At 41.4% G+C, this 22,103-nt stretch overlaps 1 protein-coding gene across 1 annotated transcript in view; it reads left to right on the top strand.

Annotated features, from left to right (window-relative positions):
* HSPA12A (heat shock protein family A (Hsp70) member 12A) overlaps positions 1–16,771 on the top strand; it is a 40,814-nt gene extending 24,043 nt beyond the window's left edge. Inside the window, exons 7-12 of the mRNA XM_015633648.1 lie at positions 4,273–4,444; positions 7,367–7,453; positions 7,993–8,097; positions 8,506–8,764; positions 10,278–10,381; positions 11,641–16,771. Of these exons, the coding sequence (XP_015489134.1) occupies positions 4,273–4,444; positions 7,367–7,453; positions 7,993–8,097; positions 8,506–8,764; positions 10,278–10,381; positions 11,641–12,275 (1,362 nt within the window). The 3' untranslated portion in view covers positions 12,276–16,771. The remainder of the gene's footprint in view (positions 1–4,272; positions 4,445–7,366; positions 7,454–7,992; positions 8,098–8,505; positions 8,765–10,277; positions 10,382–11,640) is intronic.
* Positions 16,772–22,103: the final 5,332 nt, after the last annotated feature.

The following is a 22,103-nucleotide window of genomic DNA, read 5'->3' as shown; positions in this document are numbered from 1 at the left end:
CAGACTGCTGTACTGAGCTGCAGTCCAGACCTCAATATTTGCCTGTGGTGAATTAGTCTAACACTTGTCAGCTGTTCAGGGAATCAGGAATATGTTATGGTCAGTTATGGCTCTCTCCTGGTGACACCTCTCTGGCTATAAAGGCAGAGCTGGTAGCCAGGGTGAGAATTCACCTGCATCTGGATAGTGAAGTTATTTATGCTCCAGTACATGAGACTTTGAAGCACTTTGAAGTTTTCTGCTGCTGCTGCATCTTGGCAAATGAACAGCAATGAACCAGCACACAGACCTGTGCTACTGGAGGGAGTGGGGTCTGGGAGTTCCCTTGTCAAAAGATGCAATCCTAGTCCTCAAGCAAATGAGCAAAGCTGAATTTTAGAGCAGTTCTTTTGATGGTGTTCCTTGCTTCTTCCAGGTGTATAAATGCAGCAATGTCTTGCAAATTAATTTACGAAATTTTTTGTGCTCAAAGAATTTTTGTAATCCCACAATGAGTTTTCCACTTTAGTGTTCTTGGGGAAACTGCTGTCTGCTTCCTTCATATTCCATAAGTGATGACTGCTAATGGGTGTTATGGGAGCAAGGAAATCTCCTTAGCAGGCTGGAGTCAAGACACTGCTCTGTTCTAAAGTCTGCTGTAAGCTTTCCTGGCTAAAAGCAAGTTGGTGTGTCTGTCCCAGTGCCAGAATGATCTCTGGAATGTTGGCTATTGAGACATTGTTGAGACCTGTCCTACTCAAGCCTGTTAACTTGTGATCCCTGGTCTTTATTACAGCAGTACTTGGGCAGCAGTGGGCAAGAACACAAAGTGAGGCAGACAAAAAGCAGAAAGTGTAAAATACAGAGAATTCCCAAATGCCTGCAATTAATAATTTTAACAAATGCATCAGTTTCTTCATGTTGACTGCCTGCTGTTTCCACTCCTCTTTCTCTGCATGCTCAATATTTTTTCCCCATCTGTCCCTTGGCCATAATGATGGGACAGATGTACTGCCTAAATCTTCCTCTTGGAACTTGTATTAAAACAACCTCATTGCTCCCTTCCTCTCCAGCAGTATTTATGTGCTCATGTTTCTTTATCATCTCCCCTTCCCCCATTTTCTCTGTGTTGTGTATAGATGTACAGATATATATGTAATGTGATCTCTTTCATGATCTAAGTAGAAATACTATATACACCAGCTATGAAATATTGTTGCTACATACAGATATTTTTATCTATAAATATGTATGTGTGTATATATGTACATATGTGTGTCTGCCTATAAAAATATGTTTTGGATGCCTTGTACCTTTCAGTGTAAAAGATTCTCTGTATGGTTTTTTTATGATGTGAAACAACACATTATTCATCATAGCTGGGCCTTCAAACTCTGTAAGAAAAGCTTTTAAACTAAAAACCTCAGCATTTTCTTCATGAGGTTCTGTTAGGCTCAGCTGTGCTTTGAACTGTTAAAAACTGTCATTTCTGTTGGATGTTTTCCTCAGGAGATATTTTGGGTATGTTAAAATCATAGCTAGAGAGAAAAAGGAGCAAGAATAGCATCTGCTGTGCTTGGAGGGTCTGAGAACACAGATCCGAGTCCCTGTGCTGCAGGTCACTGCCTTCCTCTCCTGACTGCAATGTGAAAAGTTCATGGTACAGGCTGCTGCTGGAGGAGGGGAGGAAGCAAATGTTATTGTTAATGGTTTACTGTTTGCTTTTAGCAGAACCAGCCTTGGGAGTTTGTACTAAAATTCCCCCTAGAACAGACGATTTGGCAATTAATACAATCTTCTCCCCCCCACCATCTCCAGTGAGGAGATAGCAGTGTGCTACTCAGTTCTTGTCACCTCTGCAAATGCTTTACGTTGTAGCCTTTGGATTTTAATATCCTTAGCAACAAACCATTTTTCCCCTAAAATACAATTTTGTCTTTAGTGCGTAGGTTAGCCTGAGACTTAGAATTGTCTGTGCTGCTGACGCACGCCCAGTGCGAGGAGCAGACTGAGCACTCTGGGGTCCATCCACATTGCTAGGTATTGAAAAAAACCCTCTTTCTGCTCAGTTCAGAGCTCTCACACAACATGATAATGGATTAAGTGAAAACTAAAGCAGGGTAGTCAAGAGCTATTTGTTCTCCAAGCCCTTATTGGATAGAGCAGGAAATGGTGCCCTTAGAATTGCAGCAAGATCCAGATTAGGCTTTTAGCAAAACTCTCCAAGGGCTAAGACAGTTTGTGTGCAGAGACCATACATTTTTGGAATTCTTCAGCAGATCAGATAAATCTGTATGTCAGGGACCCGAGCATTTATTCATATCTGGAATGTTGCTCTTTGCAATGCAACAAGCAAAGCTTCCTGTGTGGAAAAGCTCAGCTGGACATAAGTGATGTTGAAGTGAGCTGGCGTGAAAGCAGCCCAGCCTGTGCCTGCTACATCCAGATGGGTCACAGGAGGGAGTGGGTTTATCCTGGGGCACATCTTCATCCCCAGTACAGCTCCAGGGCTTTACCTAAGCCTGCATCTGTGCTCACATAGGAGTGCTGTGATGGCAGGAGAGTCTGTGCTTAGTTGATACTCTTTTTGTACATTTTGGGGTTACTCTGGCTGCTGTAAATCCCTGTTTTCCAAAGTTTGATAGTTTGGTTGCGAACATTTGTTTCAATGTAGTATTTTTTCAATATATGTTGTCACAGAGCTGGCAAGGTTTTAAATTCTGTAGTATTTGCACAATATTTTCCTTCCCACACAGTTCTGCTAATTTTGGATCATGCTGTTTAGTCCAGTGGATGTAACTGAAGCAGAAAGGTTTGCCCAACAGCAATAAAGGCTGTAAAGTGACAATAATCCCAGTCATGGTGTGCTTGTAAAATAATGAGCAACCATGATTTAAGAGTTTAACTCTTAACTCTTTCTTATTTTAGAACTTCTTTGTTGTTGTTTTGCCTTTTTTATTTTTTTTGTTACCAACAGTGAGGAAGATGCTTCTTTAAGAACCTGTTTATTTTACTTATTAGGATGGAGAGGGTAAAATGAGCCAGCAAATATGAAGGACAGTTTCATGTCTCCAAGTCTCATCCTGGTATTACTTTTTAAACCAACTTTACTTTGAGTTTCTGGCTGCAGGTGTTAATTAGCAAGTAATTCCCACCATGCAGCTGTATGAAAGAAACCAAATTCCAGTCCAGGTCTCCAGACTTTCCATGAGAGTCTGCCTTCATTTGGGGATGCACTGGAGACACCACAGTGTGTGTGTATGAGTTGCAGGCTAGAAGACTGACTGTGGCAGCAGAAAAATGTTCATTTTGTTTTGTTTGCTAGCAAGCTTTAGTACTCAGGCACTTAACTAAAAAGTAATAGCAAGTAACCCAAAAGTTGACAGAAAGAGTTGAAAGATGTCTATTTTAACAGAATATCATTCAGTAGGCAGAAGTACCAGGGAAAATAAATTAAAACAGAGTTTTGTGAGTTCTTTTTTTGAATATTCTTCTTTAAGCCAGTTCTGAGAGTGATGTAGTTACATAAGAACTTGTGGCTTTTTGAAAATATCTGTGTCTGAAGGCTAAAAATCCAATAAGAAAATAGGTAGAATGGCAAATGCTGATTTTATAATGTGGTATTATTTTTAGGCTTGTTCTCATTACATTTTAGGGAACCTGCCCTGTTGTATTTTGTCTCCTTTGTCTCAGAACATATTTAGAATATACTGAACATTTTGAAGATTTTATAAAAGTGAATGTACTTTAAAGCACTGGATTTTGAAATAGAAAATGTTGGTTGTAAGATAAAAGATGCATTACTGGCAAAGTATATTGTACATTCCTATACAGCTAAACAGTGCAGGAACCTCATTTTGGCAAGGACTCTGAATATCTGGGACAAAAAGAAAGACACACATAAAATATTGTTGTGGCAAGGAGAGGCGAAAGGAGGCCAAAAAGAGGCTGGGGCCCTTGTTAGTCGGCAGATTCACAGGTTAATTAGCAGTTCAGGCTTTAGGCCAATTATTACAGGTTTCAAACCGATTTTCTTGGTTTCTCCACCTGTCATGTGCACAAGTGCTCGGTTAGACACTTAGCATGGTAAGTGCATGCAAAGCTCCCCGTTGCAGCCTGTGGAGTTGTGCTGTGCAGTGTGAGCAGGACAATTCCCAGGTGCACACCTTGACCCCCCGCTGCGGGGTGAGCTCTGAGGGGTGACCCAGGGGAGCCAGGGGCTGGGGAGAGCTGAGAGGGTGTGCTGGGCTGCGGGATTGCCACCCCACTTCTCTGATCCATTCTCTCTCGCAGGCAGGAATGGCATCTCCTGAAAACCCCGAGCAGTTGATCATTGCCCTGGAACCCGAGGCTGCCTCTATCTACTGCCGAAAGCTGCGCCTGCACCAGATGATAGACCTGAGTAGTAGGGCACCTGTCAATGGCTACAGCCCGAGTGACACTATTGGAACTGGATTTACACAGGGTACCTCTGTTCTTTCACTCTTCAGATTCTCGTGCCTGAATTTGCTTTGTCCCCGAGGGCTGGTTTCTCACCATTTCTTGTTGTCCTTGTTCTCTTGAAATGTTTCAGGCTGGCATCAGTTTGCTTTTATAAACTGTTTTTCTGCTTACCATGGTTAGACTTGTTTAGATTTTGACCCAGCAGACATCACAGAATGTTTTGGGTTGGAAAGAAACTCAGAACCCTCTGCCATGGGCAAGTACACCTTCCACTAGACCAGGTTGCTCCAAGCCCTGTCCAACCTGGCCTTGAACACTTCCAGGGGTGGGGCATCCCCAGCATCTCTGGGCAACTTGTGCCAGGGCCTCACCACTTTCTTCCTAATATACACTTGAATTTTAGCATACAGGTAGCTTCCTTGCCTTGCCTTTATTTGGGTATTGTGGGAGTCTTTTAGTATTTTCACAACAGTATTTTTCTGCCTTAATTTAAGTTAGTACTTCATGTTGGATCATTTTTTTTCATTTAATTTGTTGAAAGCAGTTATTTGTTTATCTGCCTTTATTGAGGCAGTGCTAAAAAACTGGACCTGCAATGAAACAATTGGTCTGAGGTGTTCCAAAGTATTGGCAGATGCATTTTGATGTCATCTTTGTGAAATACCATTAATGACTTTCAGTGGAACACATGGCATTGGAATGTAGCAATGAATTTGTCTGCGTGTTGAAGAGCAACTGGATAATGCACTTCTGATTTATTGAGCTGGGATCTGTTACTACTGTCAGTGTTTGAAGGGGAGGGACTGCTGTAAGTCACTTGACAGAAGATCTTTCATCACCAGAGTTTTCTGAGCTTGGCAGTTTACAGAAACTGGAGGGAAATAGAGGAAACAGAAAAGGAGAATTGCCTGCAGCAGTAAGATTTGATTGCTGCATAAAGTGCATATTTCTGTATATCTCTGTGAATTGTAAAATTTTCCCTGATACTGATGGTAGTGTGAAAACCTGTCCTAGAAGGAGTTTTTCAGAAGAGGCTGTATTTTATCACATTTGCTAAGTCAAAACAGTAGAGGCAAGTGGGAGGTTAAGCTAGTAGAGCTATTCCTGCACTTAGCAGAGCATATTTTTTTTAGTTAGGCAGAGTGACTACATCATTCTCTCAAATCCATGGCTCCCCTAGCCAGCACTTGTCAGATGTGTTCAGTGTTTGGAGGCCCACACAGAGTACAGGACACAGTCAGTTTTTAGGATTCAGTCCCTTCAGGGCCCCTTGGCTTCTGTCCCCCTCATTTGTGCCCTGAACTATTCCAGCTCCATGTGATTTTACATGAACTCGCTTTCAGACAACACAGGGATTTGCTTCTGGGAAAATAATAAAGGAGTTATCTGGTTAAGGTTTTGAAGCTGGGCAGAATCTGGCAGATCATGATTTCTGCTAATGGGGTTTTTTTTGGGTGGTGGGGGTACCACTCTCATTCTTGACTTTGTATGGTAAAAAGCTATTGGGGATGAGAAAGGTTTCATGTCAAAATTAATGAAAACAAAGTTTGGAGTGAATTAATTTGGGGTTGGAATTAAAATTTCATAAAGGCATGGCAAGCACCCAAGACAAGCTGAGAACAGATTAAGGAGAAAAACCCTTTAAATATAAACAGAGAGAAGCACTCCAAGGACCATATTATTGCTGTGAAGTCAAAACAAAAATTTTAGTGTTCATAGTAGCAAGGATAAGCTTGCTTCAGTTGTAGCTAAAGACTGTTTCTTGTGTTCACTCCTAGCCCACAGGAGGGAATGGAAGGATTGTCTTTGATTTCTGTGGGCTTGACAGGCCCTCACTTGGACTTAGTGCTTGTTCTCTCATGGAATGCTTCAGCTGAGCTCTCCCTGTGCTGCCAAGTCAGTGCACCAAGGCTGGGGCAGCTTCTCTGCATCTTGGGGTCTTTTTGGGGTGGGTGTAAGGGCAAGTGGAGCTGATGCTCTTATTTTCTTATGACAGGCACTATAGAAATAGGAAGCAAAATGTATTCTGTGATTTACATGCTGTTATTTTCAGAAAAAACTTTCACTCATGGCAGGCTGCCTCTCTTGCAGTGTTTTATGAAGTGCCTTTGAAGGTGATGATAACACAAGGAATGTATGTTTTGTTTTTGATTGTTCAGTTATAGAGGTTTATTTAGAAGCATAAATAGCAGAGGTTCTCACTACTCTGCTTTCTCTTGACAGACTGTTCTGCATCTTTTAAATGTCTAAGTAGCAGTTAAATCTTGTAAGTTAATGGATTATTGTAACAGTCTTGCAAGATTGCACTTAGTTTTTAATTGGTGTATATTTTAAATATTGTGAGGGTCAGCCCTGGTGATCAGTGTGTCCTTAAGAAGTTACTAATCTGAGCAGCAGTGCTTCTGGCTGCTGGTTTGGAGGTAGACTGACATCCTGAGAGGTTGGGGAGGTCTGTTTGCCTGAGCATTCAAAATGAGCAGGCTTTGGAAATGTGGGAATATTCTCCCATCCTGGATGGTGTGGGGGTTGTCTGGGAGTGGGCTGGGGCTGTCACCTGCTGCTGTGAGCACAGCTGGCTGCCAGCCTCCCACCCTGCTGCCAGCACACACTGCAAGTATTACAAACCTGCAAGTCACACCTGTTTATGGCTTTCTTACTAGATTATTACTATATATGATTACTTTGTATTGGGTAATTAGTATAGATTAAAAGACAAATAAGTACATATAACAATGTCAAGGAAGATCAGAAAGCATTTTTCCTGCTTTTCAGGAATGGCATTCTAATGTTCATGGCCCCAATGCAATAATTTCTGTACATTTGTTTTGTATAAAAGTGATACATACAGATCTGTCAGCCTGCTTGCACTTGTTCCCTGCAGTTTTTGATTTTATTTCTTCATGCTTTTTAGTACTCAGTGACTTCTTTTTCTGTCAATCACTAGGGAAGGAACACGTGCGCCGGAACCGGCAGAGTCGGACCTTCATGGTGGAAAATGTCATAGGAGAGATCTGGTCTGAGCTGGAGGAAGGTACTGTCCTTTCTTGAGCAAGCTTTGCTCTCACTGGTTTTGTATTGCAGGCAAATACTGTGTTTCCCACAAAGGTGCTGTGCACTGCATTGTTCCCACAGTGATTATAAAGGGGAAAAGGAAAAAAAAAACACAAGTTCATCTGCTGCTCTTAGTTACAAGTGCTGAATTGCAATTTTGTATGCTCTAGCATAATAAGATTTATTAAAGAGATGCTGGAAAGCCATGCAACTACAATATTTTCCTCAGAACAGGCTTTAAATATGGTGCAGTATTTGGTAGCCCACGAGGATGCACACCAGCAGCATGAGCAGTCCCACTTTTCAGCTGTGCTACATCGATAGCTTTTGACAGCTGACTTTGATATTATCTGTCAATCATCGTGTTATAATTACTGGCAAAGATAAATCTATAGCACAGCCATTGCTGGCTGTCTGTGGGCCATTTCCTCCCCTGGTGCCCTCAGGAGCTCTCCTTGCAGTGAGCTGGTGTGCTCACAGTGGTGTAAATGCCCCTGGCCTCTCCTCTTGGCATTCCAGGTGATCGGTACATCGTGGTTGACAGCGGAGGAGGCACAGTGGACATGACTGTCCATCAGATCAGGCTCCCTGAAGGACATCTGAAGGAGCTCTACAAAGCAACAGGTAATGCCACTTCCACTGCTTGCTTTATGTAATTAGATTGTGTTTTATATATTCATGTAATGTTTTGGCTTGGCAGTGAAGGAAATGTATGCCTTTATTGCATTTTACTGACAATTCTTCCTGCAATGAGATCAGCACTCAAAATTAGTATAACCCAGCTGCTGGTTGGCTGAATCACTCATTTACAGTGATAGTGTTACAGTGGCTATGATGATACAGGAGTAACAGTGAGCCAAAGGTATTGTTGTTGTATATTAGACCAGCTGTTACTGATTTAGGAAAGATCCTCTTTTTGTGGAGCTCCTATCACAGTCCTGAGAGTGTCGTTCCGATTGTGTATGCTCAAAATGCCATAAGAATATTGAAGAATATCCAGAATATTAAAGCCGTGTTTTGCCTGTGCTACAGGTGGGCCATACGGTTCTCTAGGTGTGGACTATGAATTTGAAAAGCTGCTGTGTAAAATATTTGGGGAAGATTTCATTGAGCAGTTTAAGATCAAGCGTCCTGCAGCCTGGGTGGATCTGATGATCGCGTTTGAGTCCCGCAAGCGGGCGGCAGCTCCCGACAGGACCAACCCCCTAAACATCACCCTGCCCTTCTCCTTCATTGACTACTACAAGAAGTTCCGAGGTCACAGTGTAGAACATGCCTTGAGGAAAAGCAAGTGAGTAGAAAATGGGGTTGCTTCTGGTGCAGTTTCCAGAATGAGAAGTTCTGATCAATCTCTTGCAAAAGCTTTTCTGTACAAGACTTGCACTTTCCAGGTATTGCTTTCTATGACTTCTGTTAGGCCACCATGGCATCACTTTCTTTGACTGTGTATTGTGAGTCTCCTGCATGTTAATTAGGACTGTCAGATCAAACACAGAATTTGTTGCCCAGAACCTTAATTTTTAGCAGCCTGGATCCTGGAAGAAATCCCAAGATTGTGAAATGTATAAACATATTCATGGCTTGAGGGAAGTTATTAACAGTATCAGATCACTGGAGAAAACATAACACTACTGCATAAAGCTCTGCTAGGAGAAAGCATTCAGCTTTTGAAGTGATGGCAGGCTTTTGCTTCTTATAGTATTTTACAAGTTTGATGATTTGCTTGATAGGCAGAGAGACATGATCCCCTCCAAAGATTTAAATTCATGATTTGCAGTATCAAGAAGTCACCATAAATGACATGATCATGGGCTGCTGTAGAAAAGGAAGTGAGCAGAAAGCAGAAACGGGCATTTTGCATCTTTTGAAGTTACATATTACAGAAAACTTGGAGTTTAATGGTGTAAAAGAGAATGAACAAGAGAACCTGGTGAATCTGGGGCAGAAGGCTTGGGGAGGGAAGATTTGATATTTAGTACCTGTACCTTAATTTTTTTAACTAGCCAGTGTTGAATGTAGTATGCAGGCTGGAACTCCTGCATCTCTTTCAGAAGTTATTGGTAAATGTACTGTAAGCTTAAACGACTTGGAATCCAGCTAGAAGTCGCTTTCTAAATGAGACTGAGGTTCTGAAATCATTAAAAATTTCTGGAAATACTCCCCATAACGAGGCCATCTCCTTTTTATTAGTAGTCTTAATGGTGAATCTTAGAGGAAATGCTAAAGGCAATGAAATTAATTGGGTAACAGGATAGGAAGAGTATAAAGGTTGACATACAATGTGCATGAATGAAAGGGAGATTACTGAGCTATACAGATGTGTATCAGTGATAGAACAGCATAATGCCTGTGTTCACGTAATAAATGTTATGCCTCATTAAAAATGCTGTTCTCTCTTCTGCCTGCTGAGGCTTCCCAACTTGCTTTTTTTCCTTGTGTGTTTGCAGTGGCTTTGGCCTGCTCCTGCTATAACTAAATGTTGCCCTTCTGGGGATGAATCAGTGCTGTTTCAGATGAGCAAGCACTGCATTGACTGCCAGCTGTTTCAGAGAGCAGTTGAGCATTGCTAATGCTGCAGCAGGCAATCAGGCAAAGAAAACAACAATTAGACAAGCCAAAATAATAATTCTCCCCTTCAAGTTTTATGTAACTGTTGTTGGTATGGGGCTAGGGTGAGGTGGGGCACTTTGTACTAAGGAAAATGCACACAGATTCTATAAACTCATTAATTCATTTATTTAATGGTGGTTGTTTTGCAGGTCAGCTGCAATGCTTTAATGTTCTTTCTCACTGTTCCTTTGCAGTGTGGACTTTGTGAAGTGGTCCTCCCAGGGCATGCTGAGGATGAGCCCGGATGCGATGAATGCTCTTTTCAAACCTACGATTGACCAGATCGTTCAGCACCTGAGTACGTATCCGTGTGTGATTCCATTTCCTGGCTGAGCTGAAACTGAAGCTTTGCTCACCCATTTCTGCCCAGTAACAACCCTCCTGATATGCACCAGTTGTGGACAAGGAATTCAGTTCTGAAACTTGCAGCTCTCTACAAATCAGCTAGGAAAATAATAAAAGTAAGGGATGTGTCCTGCGCACATGCTCCTGCCTAGCTCTAGTGCTAGTTACTGAGTGTGACTCAGTTCTGTTACTGCCTAAGCTTCAATTACTCTCTGCTTCCAGGGCTGCAAGCAGTCAGAGAGCTGACATGCACTGAGAAACTCACAGCCTTTCTTTTTCCTGGTTCAGGCAACAACTAAATTATGCCAGAGCTGTGACTCGTTTCTGACTGTTCCAGCTATTAAGGCCTCCAATTTGTCCATCCCTAGTGGAAGGTCACATTTGTTCCAATGACCATCCAAATCACTGACATCTCTAAAGCACAAATAGTAAATGATGCATCATGGTAAAAGTACTTCCAGGCATGGCTTAAGCAGCAATGAATTTATTTGTCCAGTAAGGGAAAGTGACATGTGCTTATTGGGAGAATTACTATTTAAGGTCTTCCTAGCGGAAGATGAAATTTGTATCGACTATAATGCTTGTGGTGAGAAAAGTGTTGCTTTCTACACATTACAAAGCACTATTTGGAATAAATATCCAGCTTTGCTCATCATATGTGAGGGATTATTAGCCAAATTTCAGAACTTAATAAGACAACAAGTACAGAGCAGCTTATATGTGAGCAGGGAGGGAGACACCTAGGACTGCAACAGTTGTGACAGGTAACCCACCTGTTTGAACTAAAAGTGAGCCTAGAATTGAACTGCATGGCTTTCTTGAAAGTAGGAGATGTGGACTTTAGCTAAAAAGGAAAATATGTAAAAATGTAAAGAGGGATTATTTTGCAGATGGTATTTATTGTGGTTAAGATGTTGGGATCAGAAGTAATAAGTGAATTTGAAATGGAGTGATTTATCTGGAATGCAATAAAGGGTTGGTTTTAAAAGCCACCTCAAAAATGTTGTATGGTTTGAGGTGAGTGAATTCATAGTGAAATACACTAAAGATAACAGAAGTGGGACTGGTGCATGCTGAGGGTGGCATTGTGGGCCCAGATGGGGCAGTTTCAGATTATGTGCATGGAACACTCAGTGCATTCAGACATCAGCATTTTCACTTGCATTGCCTTGTCAAAGTGGATTTTATTGAATTGTCTCTGTTTCTGTTCAGGTGAAGTGTTTGATAAGCCAGAGGTGACCAATGTGAAGTTTCTGTTCCTGGTGGGTGGCTTTGCCGAATCCCCCTTGCTCCAACAAGCCGTCCAGAGCGCTTTTGGCTCGAGGTGCCGGGTCATCATTCCCCAGGATGTGGGTCTGACCATCCTCAAAGGAGCTGTTCTCTTCGGCCTCGACCCTGCTGTCATCAAGGTGCGGCGCTCCCCTCTCACCTACGGCGTCGGGGTGCTCAACCGCTTCGTGGAGGGCAAGCATCCCCCGGAGAAGCTGCTGGTCAAGGACGGCACGCGCTGGTGCACCGATGTCTTCGACAAATTCATCTCAGCCGACCAGTCCGTAGCCCTGGGAGAGACTGTGACACGCAGTTACACACCTGCCAAGCCTTCTCAGTTAGTAATAGTGATCAATATCTACAGCTCGGAGCAAGACAACGTCAGCTTCATCACCGAGCCCGGCGTGAAGAAGTGCGGCACCCTGCGCTTGGACCTGACGGGAACTGACGCTTCCGTGCCCAACCGGCGCGAGATCAAAACACTGATGCAGTTTGGGGACACTGAAATCAAAGCCATGGCTGTTGATGTTGCGACCTCTAAAAGTGTTAAAGTTGGTATTGATTTCTTAAATTACTAACAGCCCTTTCCCCCACCACAGCCTGTTTGTGAGACTGGTCTTCCACTGTTCTGTTTCCTGACTTTTGTCTGTCATGTCATCACTTTGAATTTCAGCAGGCTATATGAGAACAGCTAGTAAGGTGGGGTATGTTGTGTTCGTGTCCTTTGGTGACCAAGGACTGCATTCTGAAAGACCCTTAAAAAGTTTTGGGAGCAAAAGTTCCAGAGGTAGTAAAAGTTACCAAGTTATTCAAGCATGCTTAAAGATCTACCTTTATAAACACTGATTATTGTTGGGTCCTGAAAGTTAGTTAAAAAAATACCAAGTTATAATCTTTTTGCCTTGTTCTTCTTCCTTTTCCTGAGAAAAACTCACTAACCCACGTGGCTGTTGTAGGGGGGGTGTATCTGTGTGGGATATCTGTTTAAACAGCACCATCCTCTGGCAATGGGAACAAAGTAGTAATTTTATTGTATTAGTTTGATTTTTCCCAGTGCTTTCAGAATTTAAAGTTCTGAAAATCAGTGACTCAAAGAAATAGGATCCAAATGACTTAAATTCTGAGTAAAGAAAATCCCCAGAAATCCTTAAAATTATATTTAGGAAATACATACATGTTTTGGGGGCCTAATATTTATTGCTCCAGTTTGAAAACAAGGCCTTTGTTGTCAGAGCTCTCAGAACAAGCTGTCAGATTAATTAGCTAACATTACCCTTATCATACTTCAGAAAATAGTATTAAGAACAAACCTATTTCTCTTTTGAGTCTTCTAAACTTACTTTTATCAGTCTTCATCTGAAACCACAGAGTCACAGAGTAGTTGAGCTTGAAGAGGACATACATTGACTATCTGACAAAACCTCTCTGTTCTAAGCAGTATCAGCCAGATAAAGCTGCTTTTTCAAATTTTTATTATCTCCAAAATGAAGATCCCTAAACTCCAGGAAACTTATTTGACAGCCCTCACTGCAAAGTTGGGGGTTTTTTTCTTACGCTTAAAAGGAATTTATTGAGTTTAAATTTGTGCATGTTGCCTCTTTCTTGCTCCTTCACTGGATACCTCTGAGAAGTCTGGCTCCATCCTCTTTCCTGTCTGCTCTCAGGTGTTTGTACACGTTCCTGGCACCCCCTGGGCCTCCTTCAGTCCAGCAGCTTCTCCTCACATGGAAGATCCCCCAATCCCTTCATCCCTCCTTTACTGGTCTCAGTGCTGTTTGTCCGTGTCTCTCTTGTCCTGGGAAGCGCAGAGCTGGACCTGATGCTCAGACATGGTCTCAGCAGGGCTGAGTCAGGGGAACAGGCACTTTCCTACACCTGGTGCTTGTTGCCAGGGCAGCCCTGGAGGCTGCTGGTGTCCTGGATGGCAAAGGACACTGCTGGCTCACCTCGCTCAGTGGCTGCCACCACACCCAGGTGCTCTTGTGCTGCCAAGCTGCTTCCCAGACAGCTGGGCCACGGCTCCTGGTGCCTGGCCTTATTCCTGCCCAGGGTCAGCACTTGCACGTGCCTTTGCTGAACTTTGAGGTTCCTGTCTGCACATTCCTCCAGCCTGTCAACATCCCTCTGCCCCATCTGCTCTATCAAGCACTTCCCAAGGTGATTGTATTTCTTTTCTTGTTCATTCCCGTGTTAAGATTTGGAAGCTCAGCTAGATGATGGCTGTCCAGAAACATTTAAACAATTCAGAAGAGATGAAACATTTAAGTACCATAATATATTTTTTGTAGCAAACATTTTAATTCAATAAAATATATTGCTGGGCTGAGTTGAATGGCCAATGAAGTGGAAGGCAGAAACCAATAGTATGGAACTACAAATAACATTAAATAAAGCATTCCTTACCTGGCAGTGAGCACAGAGCTCTTGACACAGGAGAAATGCACTGATGGCCATGGTAGCCTCTTGTTTCCCAAATAACAACTTTGTAGAAATGTTTCCTTAAGCATGCTCACCTGGAAAATACCTTTTGCAACTAGAATAGTTTTTATTTTGCAAAATGCTACAGGAGGAAAACTTCTGAAACCTACATTCTGTATCTGCCATGAACTGATAACTTCAGATTCAAATCCTAATTCCACTCCAAATTAGCACACTGGTACCAACCTGTAGAATCACCCTAAAATGCTGACACTTTCCAGAGCATTTATACAGAGCTGCCTGATTACCTGCTGGAATTCATTACATTTTCAAAGCTTCAAAATGTTAATTATTAATCTAAACCTTCCTTTTTAAAAAGTTGAGCATGAGTTAAATCCATTACTGACACTTTTGGGAGATTAAAGCTTTATCAGTTATTTCATTAATTTATATTCCAATGCTGCACTTAAACTTTCTGTGTTTGTCCTGGAGTTTTGCCACAGTAGAGAGCTGCAGAACTGATCCACTGCATTTTGTCATTGAGTTTTCTGTGTCTCCTGCAGAATTCCCTGATTGAATGGGAAATGTGTTCTGCGTTCAGCTTTAAGATAAATAAATAAAGGACTATGGAGAATGCTAGTCACAGTATCCTGCTGGATACTTTCTATAATTACAAAGTGTGCTTGCTAGCAGTCGATTTCCTGCTGCCTGCTAAATGCTTTAAAAGCTAAATACTGGGAATTTTTTTGTGTGTGTTGCTTTCCGTGGTTTACAAACAAGAGAAACTTTAAGATGAGTTATGAACAATATAATTTTATGTATATACAATATTTAAATATTGTACAGACTCTTTCTTTCTACAGTGCTATTTTCTTGTATAAAAATGCACTTTGCCTCTGTTTTCATTCAGCTGTTAATTTTAAATAACACAGTTTCTCAATCAGCTTCTGTAATTACAGGCTTTTAAAGATGGTAAGATATGAAATGTAAAAGGCCGATCTTATAATAATAGGAAAGAAATGTTGGTGTGTCAGAGAATACAACATTTCCTGCAATGCAAGTCATACCAGCTAAGCACATCACACAAATGCAACTGTCTGTTGCTGGGGTTTTCATTTCTTTGTTTCAGATGGTGACCATTCCATCTCCAGCAATTCTTCATAATAATGGATGAATCCTCCTGTAAAGCCAAAAATCAGATTGTAAAATCTGGGTATACAGCTTCTTCACTAGGTTTTGGGTTTTTAATAAGGATCTTCTCTAGTTTAAAAAAGAACAACAACAACAAGTGAAAAACTACCTTCCAAAGCCAGGCAACGCTCTTGTACTGTAGCTGCAGGTAGGACACAGTCTCTGTCTACCACTTCCACCTGCCAAAAAACAAAACTCTTACAGACAAATAGGCTTTGCTGTCTTTGCATGCTATGTTAAGCTGAATCTGTCCAGTTCTGCACAGATTTGTTTTCAGTGGCCTTAACACAGGATTTGGTCTAATAAATGGCTGCACCCCCCGTCTCCCCCGTGAAGAGGAGGTGACCTGCAAGATCAGGTGGCCCATGATTTTTGTGCTGTTTCCAGCCTGTCTGCAGGGAAAGCTACAGGTGGTTTCTGCAGCTCTTCTGAAGCACAGTTCCCTGCACAGCAGCCATTCTCTGCCCTTTCTGATTCACCTTTTGTAAGATCCCATCTGGATCCAAGCAGGGGCTTGTTGCTGAAATCCCTGTAACTGTAAAACGTGGTTTACATATTTTTGCACTTCTTCCTTCAGTCTGGTGAGAACACTATCAAGCTTATCTTTGCAGAGCACTGAACTACTGAACAAACTCCCAGCTGTCCTTGTTGCCCTCTTTCAGAATGGAAAATTAGCTTGTCTCTCTAAGGAATTAGAATTGTTAAGTAGAATATTATGCTATGGTCTGTAGACTATAACCCAAATAAACAACTTTACATTGTAAGAGGCATATGGATGCCCATTTTAATAAAGGATGTTAGACTGTAAAATTAATATGAAATTTACTAGGAAATGAGGCATTTTTAGAATTGTAGTTGTGATACTTTTGCAGGACATTCCCCTGCAGAGCATTTTTTTGGTAGGGGTTTCAGATGACATTGTGCAACTTAATGTTGAAAAGACAACAGGGCCAGCTATCCACAGGGAAAGCAGAAGGTCTTGGCAGGAGTTTTGCTCTAAGCAGCGAGTTTGGGTCCAAGTTATGAACTTTAGGCTGAAGTTTAGCAGCTAATTGTGATGGAATGATAAATTGTGATAGAATATGATAAATGTGCAGTGGTGGTTAGGACAGTTTGAATTGGTATGAGTATACCAATAACCATATACAGGAGTTTTAATGCATTATTATGAGAAGGCTAATTATATATTGCAGAGATTTAATTGCCAAGATAAGCTGCATATTTATGATATGAAGTGGCTTAAGCGGATGAATAGTATAAAAGTTGTTGGGCATAATGTCACAGTACTCACCTGCTTGAAATAGTCTTAAACTATATTATAAAACCAACCATTGTGGTCTTGTTCACCTCTGTGCAAGATAAATTCAGATTTCACTGATACTTGGAGCTGTTCACAACTTGTCTGGATTGTATCTTGAGTGTTCTTGTGTCTTCAATCATGTCAAATAAAATACCTTAAAACTAATTTCTCTTTTTGGGTGCTACTATTATGAAAATAGCTGTAAAAAGAAACCTGATTTATTATGGAAGTGAGACAGGCCAAGTGGTTATGCTTGAATTGGGTGCTCCTTCATGTGTGTAACTGAGCAGAAGTGACACCAGCCATCTGCACAGCTTTAGTTGTGTGCCCAAGGTGCAACTCCACTGCCCATGACTCAGCTTCCAGAAAAATTGGTGTAGCTCTCCAAGGTTGGAGTTCAGGCAGAAAGACTTTGGGCAATACCAAAAGCAGATCAGGTATTTTCTGTAATGATGCTGTCAGAGAGCCAGGAAATCAAATACAAAATCTGATCTATCAAAGAGAACTTCAATCTCTTAGGTCTTGTATTGTTAAAAGATGTTTTATTGTTAAAAATGCATTATCAGGCCAGTAAGCTGGCCAATAACCAGGTATATTAGCATGAGAATGTGCCTCTTTATAGATCTAGGGATGTTTAGTAAGGTCCAGCACTGGAAAAACCCTTGCATAGCAGTTTGTGCAGTGTTGCATTTTCCTGCTGACAGCTGTAGGCTGTGTCCCTCTGAAATTGAGCAGTGTTGGCACAAGCTCTGGAGGTGACTCAGTGGCACAGGTGACCTTGGTCCACGATGCTGCAGAGATGCAGAGAGTGAACTGAGAAGCTTTAGCAGCCACTACACCCAACTTCCACCTATTTGCTGCAATGAAGGTGTTTTACAAGTGCTTTATGACTATAATTATAAACACCATCCTAATAGGCTAGGTACTGTATTTAACTTGTAATGAACTTGATTTCAGCTAAACATTCAATTAATGTTACTAGTACAATGGGAAATATAATTACAGTCTTCAGAGGCACATTAAGAACCAAATTTTGCTCTCGGTGTTCTACCACACTGCTGAAGATTCCAGTGGAGTTCCATGTGTGTGCATTCAGAATTTGGTCCTTACACTGGATTTAGCTAAATCTTCAGGCTTTCTCATAGGAGTGTGTTTATATTTAAAGCTGCAGCCCCATCTTGATAGAAGGGATTTTGTTTAAGTTGTTGGTTCTAAAAAATCACATAAGTCCTTGCTGAAATTTGCAGATTTTGTAGTCATGCAAATAGCTGTGGAATAAAGAAACTTGTAAAAGGGCCTCCCTGACAGCAGTGTCCAACTCTGTCTTAGGGATGATGGATTCAGAGCTCCTTTACTCAGTGCAAGAACTGCTTGATTTTCAAGAGGTGCACCCTGGATAAATCAGTGAGAAGTTCAGGTGCTTTGTGTGACTGGAATTCAGGCCTGGTTTTTGCCATTCTTGTACTTTTATTAGGAGTAAATTCTGTTTTGTTAGTTCTCATTCATGCCTTGCTGTGTTCTAACAATTAAAAACATTTTTTTTAATTCCAGTGCAGAGTCACAATAAGGTATTGTGCTTTTTTCCTTCATGTTAAAGATTTGAATGTGAATATTCAAACAAAAGGAAGTTTCCACCACAGCTTGTGTACTTCACAGATGGAAATATCAATTTCTTACAGCAAAAATTGACTTGTGCCATCCATATGCCAGTCAGTTAACTGCAAACATTTTTCTGCAAACCAAGAAATTCTGTATTGTCTTTAGTTAACATGCAATTGATTAGCTACTGGCTATGATTTTAAAGTAGTACCTACTTTCTCATTTTTCAGGGATTGTAATAGTAGGGAAAAGTTTAGTAGATGCCATATCCCAGGAGCTCTGGCTTTGTGCCCAGACTGAGGCCATGGTGTTCATTACCATGCAATGGCAAAAAACAATGAAGAACTTGATAGATTGCAGCCACTATGATCCTTCTGTCAGTGTCCACAGGTGAGCTGACATAGGCATGGAGAAATGACAAATCTGGGAATCTGCAGCAGAGCCAAGGCTTCAGAGGAGGCAAGTGTAAGGAAACAGGAGAGATGTGTAACCAGGACCTGGATGTGCTAGAACAGAGGCTTTGGAGTGCTCCAGCAGTTCCAAGGTCAGGGATGGTTTCAAGGCAGAGAGTGTGAGATGGAGCTGTGACTGCCAGGGTTTGTTAAACTGCAGCAATCTAAGGAGTTAGAAAGGTGACTCTCCCTTTCCTAAGGGCAACAAGGAGTATTTCCTTCCCTTTGAGGAGTAATCTCTGCACCTCTAGTGGGAACTTCCTTCTGCCATCAGCTGATAAGAGCAGACACCAGGCTGAACACATCCTCTTCCTTTGTAGTCCAAAGAGCAGCCTCGGTGCTGGTGCTTCTCACACACCACCACCCTGCCCAGGCTAACACACACACGGCTGCAGCTAAAGCACTGCAGGGAAGGGATTGCTCAGGAGGTTGATTTTCCATCTTGTGACAATGGATCTGTTTTCTCAGCCTGTGTTCCCCCCACCAACACTTTACCTAGATGATTATTGACTCCTCAAAATGAGTGGAGTTGAAGGGAATTAGCTATAAGTGGAGAAGAATCCAGCAGAGAAGGTGCTGGTTCTGCATGATGTACACAGGAATTGTGTCTAAATGTGTTTTGTTTGTTTTTTTTTCCCACAAGCAATATTCCAGCATCCTTCTTCAGATGATTTTCTCCCTATGTTCTTTGTGTTGGCAGTGGTGTGGATAGCAGTACTGTCTGCAGGGTGTTGTGAACACAGCCTTGCCCATGAAAAATTCCTTACACAGTGGGCAGGAGAATAGATTTGTCTACTCGAGAAACAAGGTCAATGTTTCAGCCTGATAGTTGTGTAAGGCAGCTGAAGAATTAGGTAACATCACTGAGGATGTTCCAAAACACTTTTCAATTAATGCTGTAGTTCTTTTGTTTTGTCTTATGGGTGAAACACATGAGATTAAAGATCAAAAGTACCACACACTTATCAAAGATGTTACAGGACTGAGGGGATATACAACAACACTGATCATATTCCACCAAAGGAATTTTAATTTCTCCCCTTCAGAGTCAAGTGGCACATAATAATTCAGGTTTTTCTCTTCTCTGTTCAGAACCATCCAGTATCTTTTGCTGACTGAAACTGCAACTCTCACAGGAGTTTTATGTAGCTGGAAAGGACTTCAGGCATCAATCATATATCACCTTCTGCTGCAAAACAATATTAGTTCTGCCAAAACTACTGCCAACTATTGTTTAATCTGTTTTTAAAACTTCTGATGCTGAAATGGTGTCACCTGCTTGGACAGTTTGTTTGTTTCACTGTCCTCATCTGTCTGAAGTCTTACATAATGTCAGCTTTGACTCTGTGGTTTTCCTACCCCTAAAGAACATGGGAACAATTCATCTCATTCCTGCCCTGACAGCTTTTGACATATCTGAAGACCAGCTTCATGCATGCCCTGAATTTAATTATTTCACGAAATCCCAGGTCCTTCAATCACGTTTTATAGACCTGTGATCTTTTTTATGGCTCTGTTGGGAGCTTTGATGATTAGGCAGGGGATGCTGGTTTCTGGCAGATAAGCATCTTATTGCTGCGAGGAGATTTGGAAACTGATGCTGAAGTTGTTCTGTGTGAACACACGAGAGGGACTCGTGTTGGGAGCATCCCTCTCCAAAACAGCCCTGGTGAAGCATCAACAAGCAATGAAACGGGATGTGGAGATCTGGGGCACGTTGTGGTTTTGTCTTTTGCAAACATTGATTAAAGGCCTGCTTGTGTTTAAGCTCAAAGGTATGTGTTTAAACCATAGGAGCTTGTTACAGGAGTTGGTGTTGTACTGGCTGGGTGTGTTTTGGATTAATGGCACTTGTGAGGTAGCCACAAATCATGGTTGTGAAGCAGACTGTTTTCCACTCGCTTTGCTTTTGGAATTTGCATCATTAAAGCATTTTTCCTTGAGCTCCTATACTGTGGAAGTTCTGATAAACTGCTTGTGCTTTGCTGGCCTGAAGTGTGTCCAGCTTTTCAGCTGCATGAGAAGTGCTGCAATGAAAAGCTTCAAAGACGGTGAAAAATCTCTGACTTTATGGATGACTTGAGGGGGAAGTTTTGGCAGGGTATCCTGAGCTTTTTATTCTGAATTTAAAATGCAGGGAAATACTACAACCACAGAAAATTGAGTTCCACTTTGAGTTAAAGATTAATTTAATGTGGTAGTCACCCCTTCTTTTGACTAGATGTCAGCACCTCTGGGTGTCTTAGTCTCCCTTACACACCCCTTAAACTTCTTTAAAATCTCTGTCTTTTCTCTCTGGCTGTTATGGGACATCCTGACCTTTGGAAAATGAAGGTCTAAATGGATAGTTTTGGAAAACAGTGCTTAGACTCAGTTATTAATAGCTATTTTACTTAAATTGATGGCTGGGGAAGAATCACATGATTTTTTGGGAGATTCCCAATGCTCTATGACCTAAAACTATGAATGGTTTGATGCCAACAGTGTGTGATAAACCTTGTGCATCACTATATCTCTGCTTCACCAGTGGAGAAAGCAGAGGTACCCTAAACAAGAAAACAGCTCATTGTAGTGCAACCTCTGCACACGGGATTTGTTTTATCTGCTCTATTCCACTCCTCCATGCCACAAATACTCACAGGAACAAAGAAGATTATGGGATTGGTATGAGCAATTTGGTGTGCCCCAAAAACCCTAAAAGATCTGCCCTGTAAATGAGCAGTGCTGGTTGGGAGCACCTGAACAGCTGGACCAGTTTTGGATACTGAAGCAAAGCAAAAGCAACTGGAGAAGCTTCTGAAATTTATTGAAGCTTCTGGAGGCTTTTTGTGTGTGAAGTTATATTCATCTTCCCAGAGTACTATTAGCATATTCACCTACATTTAAATAATTAATTTCCTTGTTATACGCCAACTCTTAATTTTTTCTTCTTTCAGAATTATTGAAATCTGTGACAAGAGGTAGTGATACAAGGAAATGCTTAGTTTCTGGTTTGTTAATCAATTCCATAATATCTCATTCTTCACAATTGCTTTATTTAATAGCACCAATTTCTGCTTTCAGGTCTTGACTTCCCTGTTAAGCATTTAAGTTTCAGAATTTTTTTTTTAATCTTTTAACCTTTATCCCTTTGATTTTTTTTTTTCTCAGCCTATAATTTATTATACAGTCTCCTGTCAGAGGAGGAGGTAGACTAGGTGATTTTTACTGTATTGCAAATTATAATTATTATAGTTATTTGCATTAGTAATGGATTCATTCTTATCACTGAAAACAATTCCATTATCTGATCAGACAGTTATCTTCACACTGTCCGTGATCATATACTTTCATTAGGCACCTCTTTCTCTGTGGGTCAAAAGGAGAATTATTCTTCCGTGCAGTCACTCTGCTCTCCACTTTTAACATCTTTCCCTGGTTAAAAAGAAGTTTTTATCACCTTAAGA

The sequence above is a fragment of the Parus major genome, chromosome 6 (assembly GCF_001522545.3).
Source record: "Parus major isolate Abel chromosome 6, Parus_major1.1, whole genome shotgun sequence".
Lineage (NCBI taxonomy): Eukaryota > Metazoa > Chordata > Aves > Passeriformes > Paridae > Parus > Parus major.
Note: the sequence above shows the minus strand (reverse complement) of the source record. Positions and strands in the feature narration are given on the sequence as shown.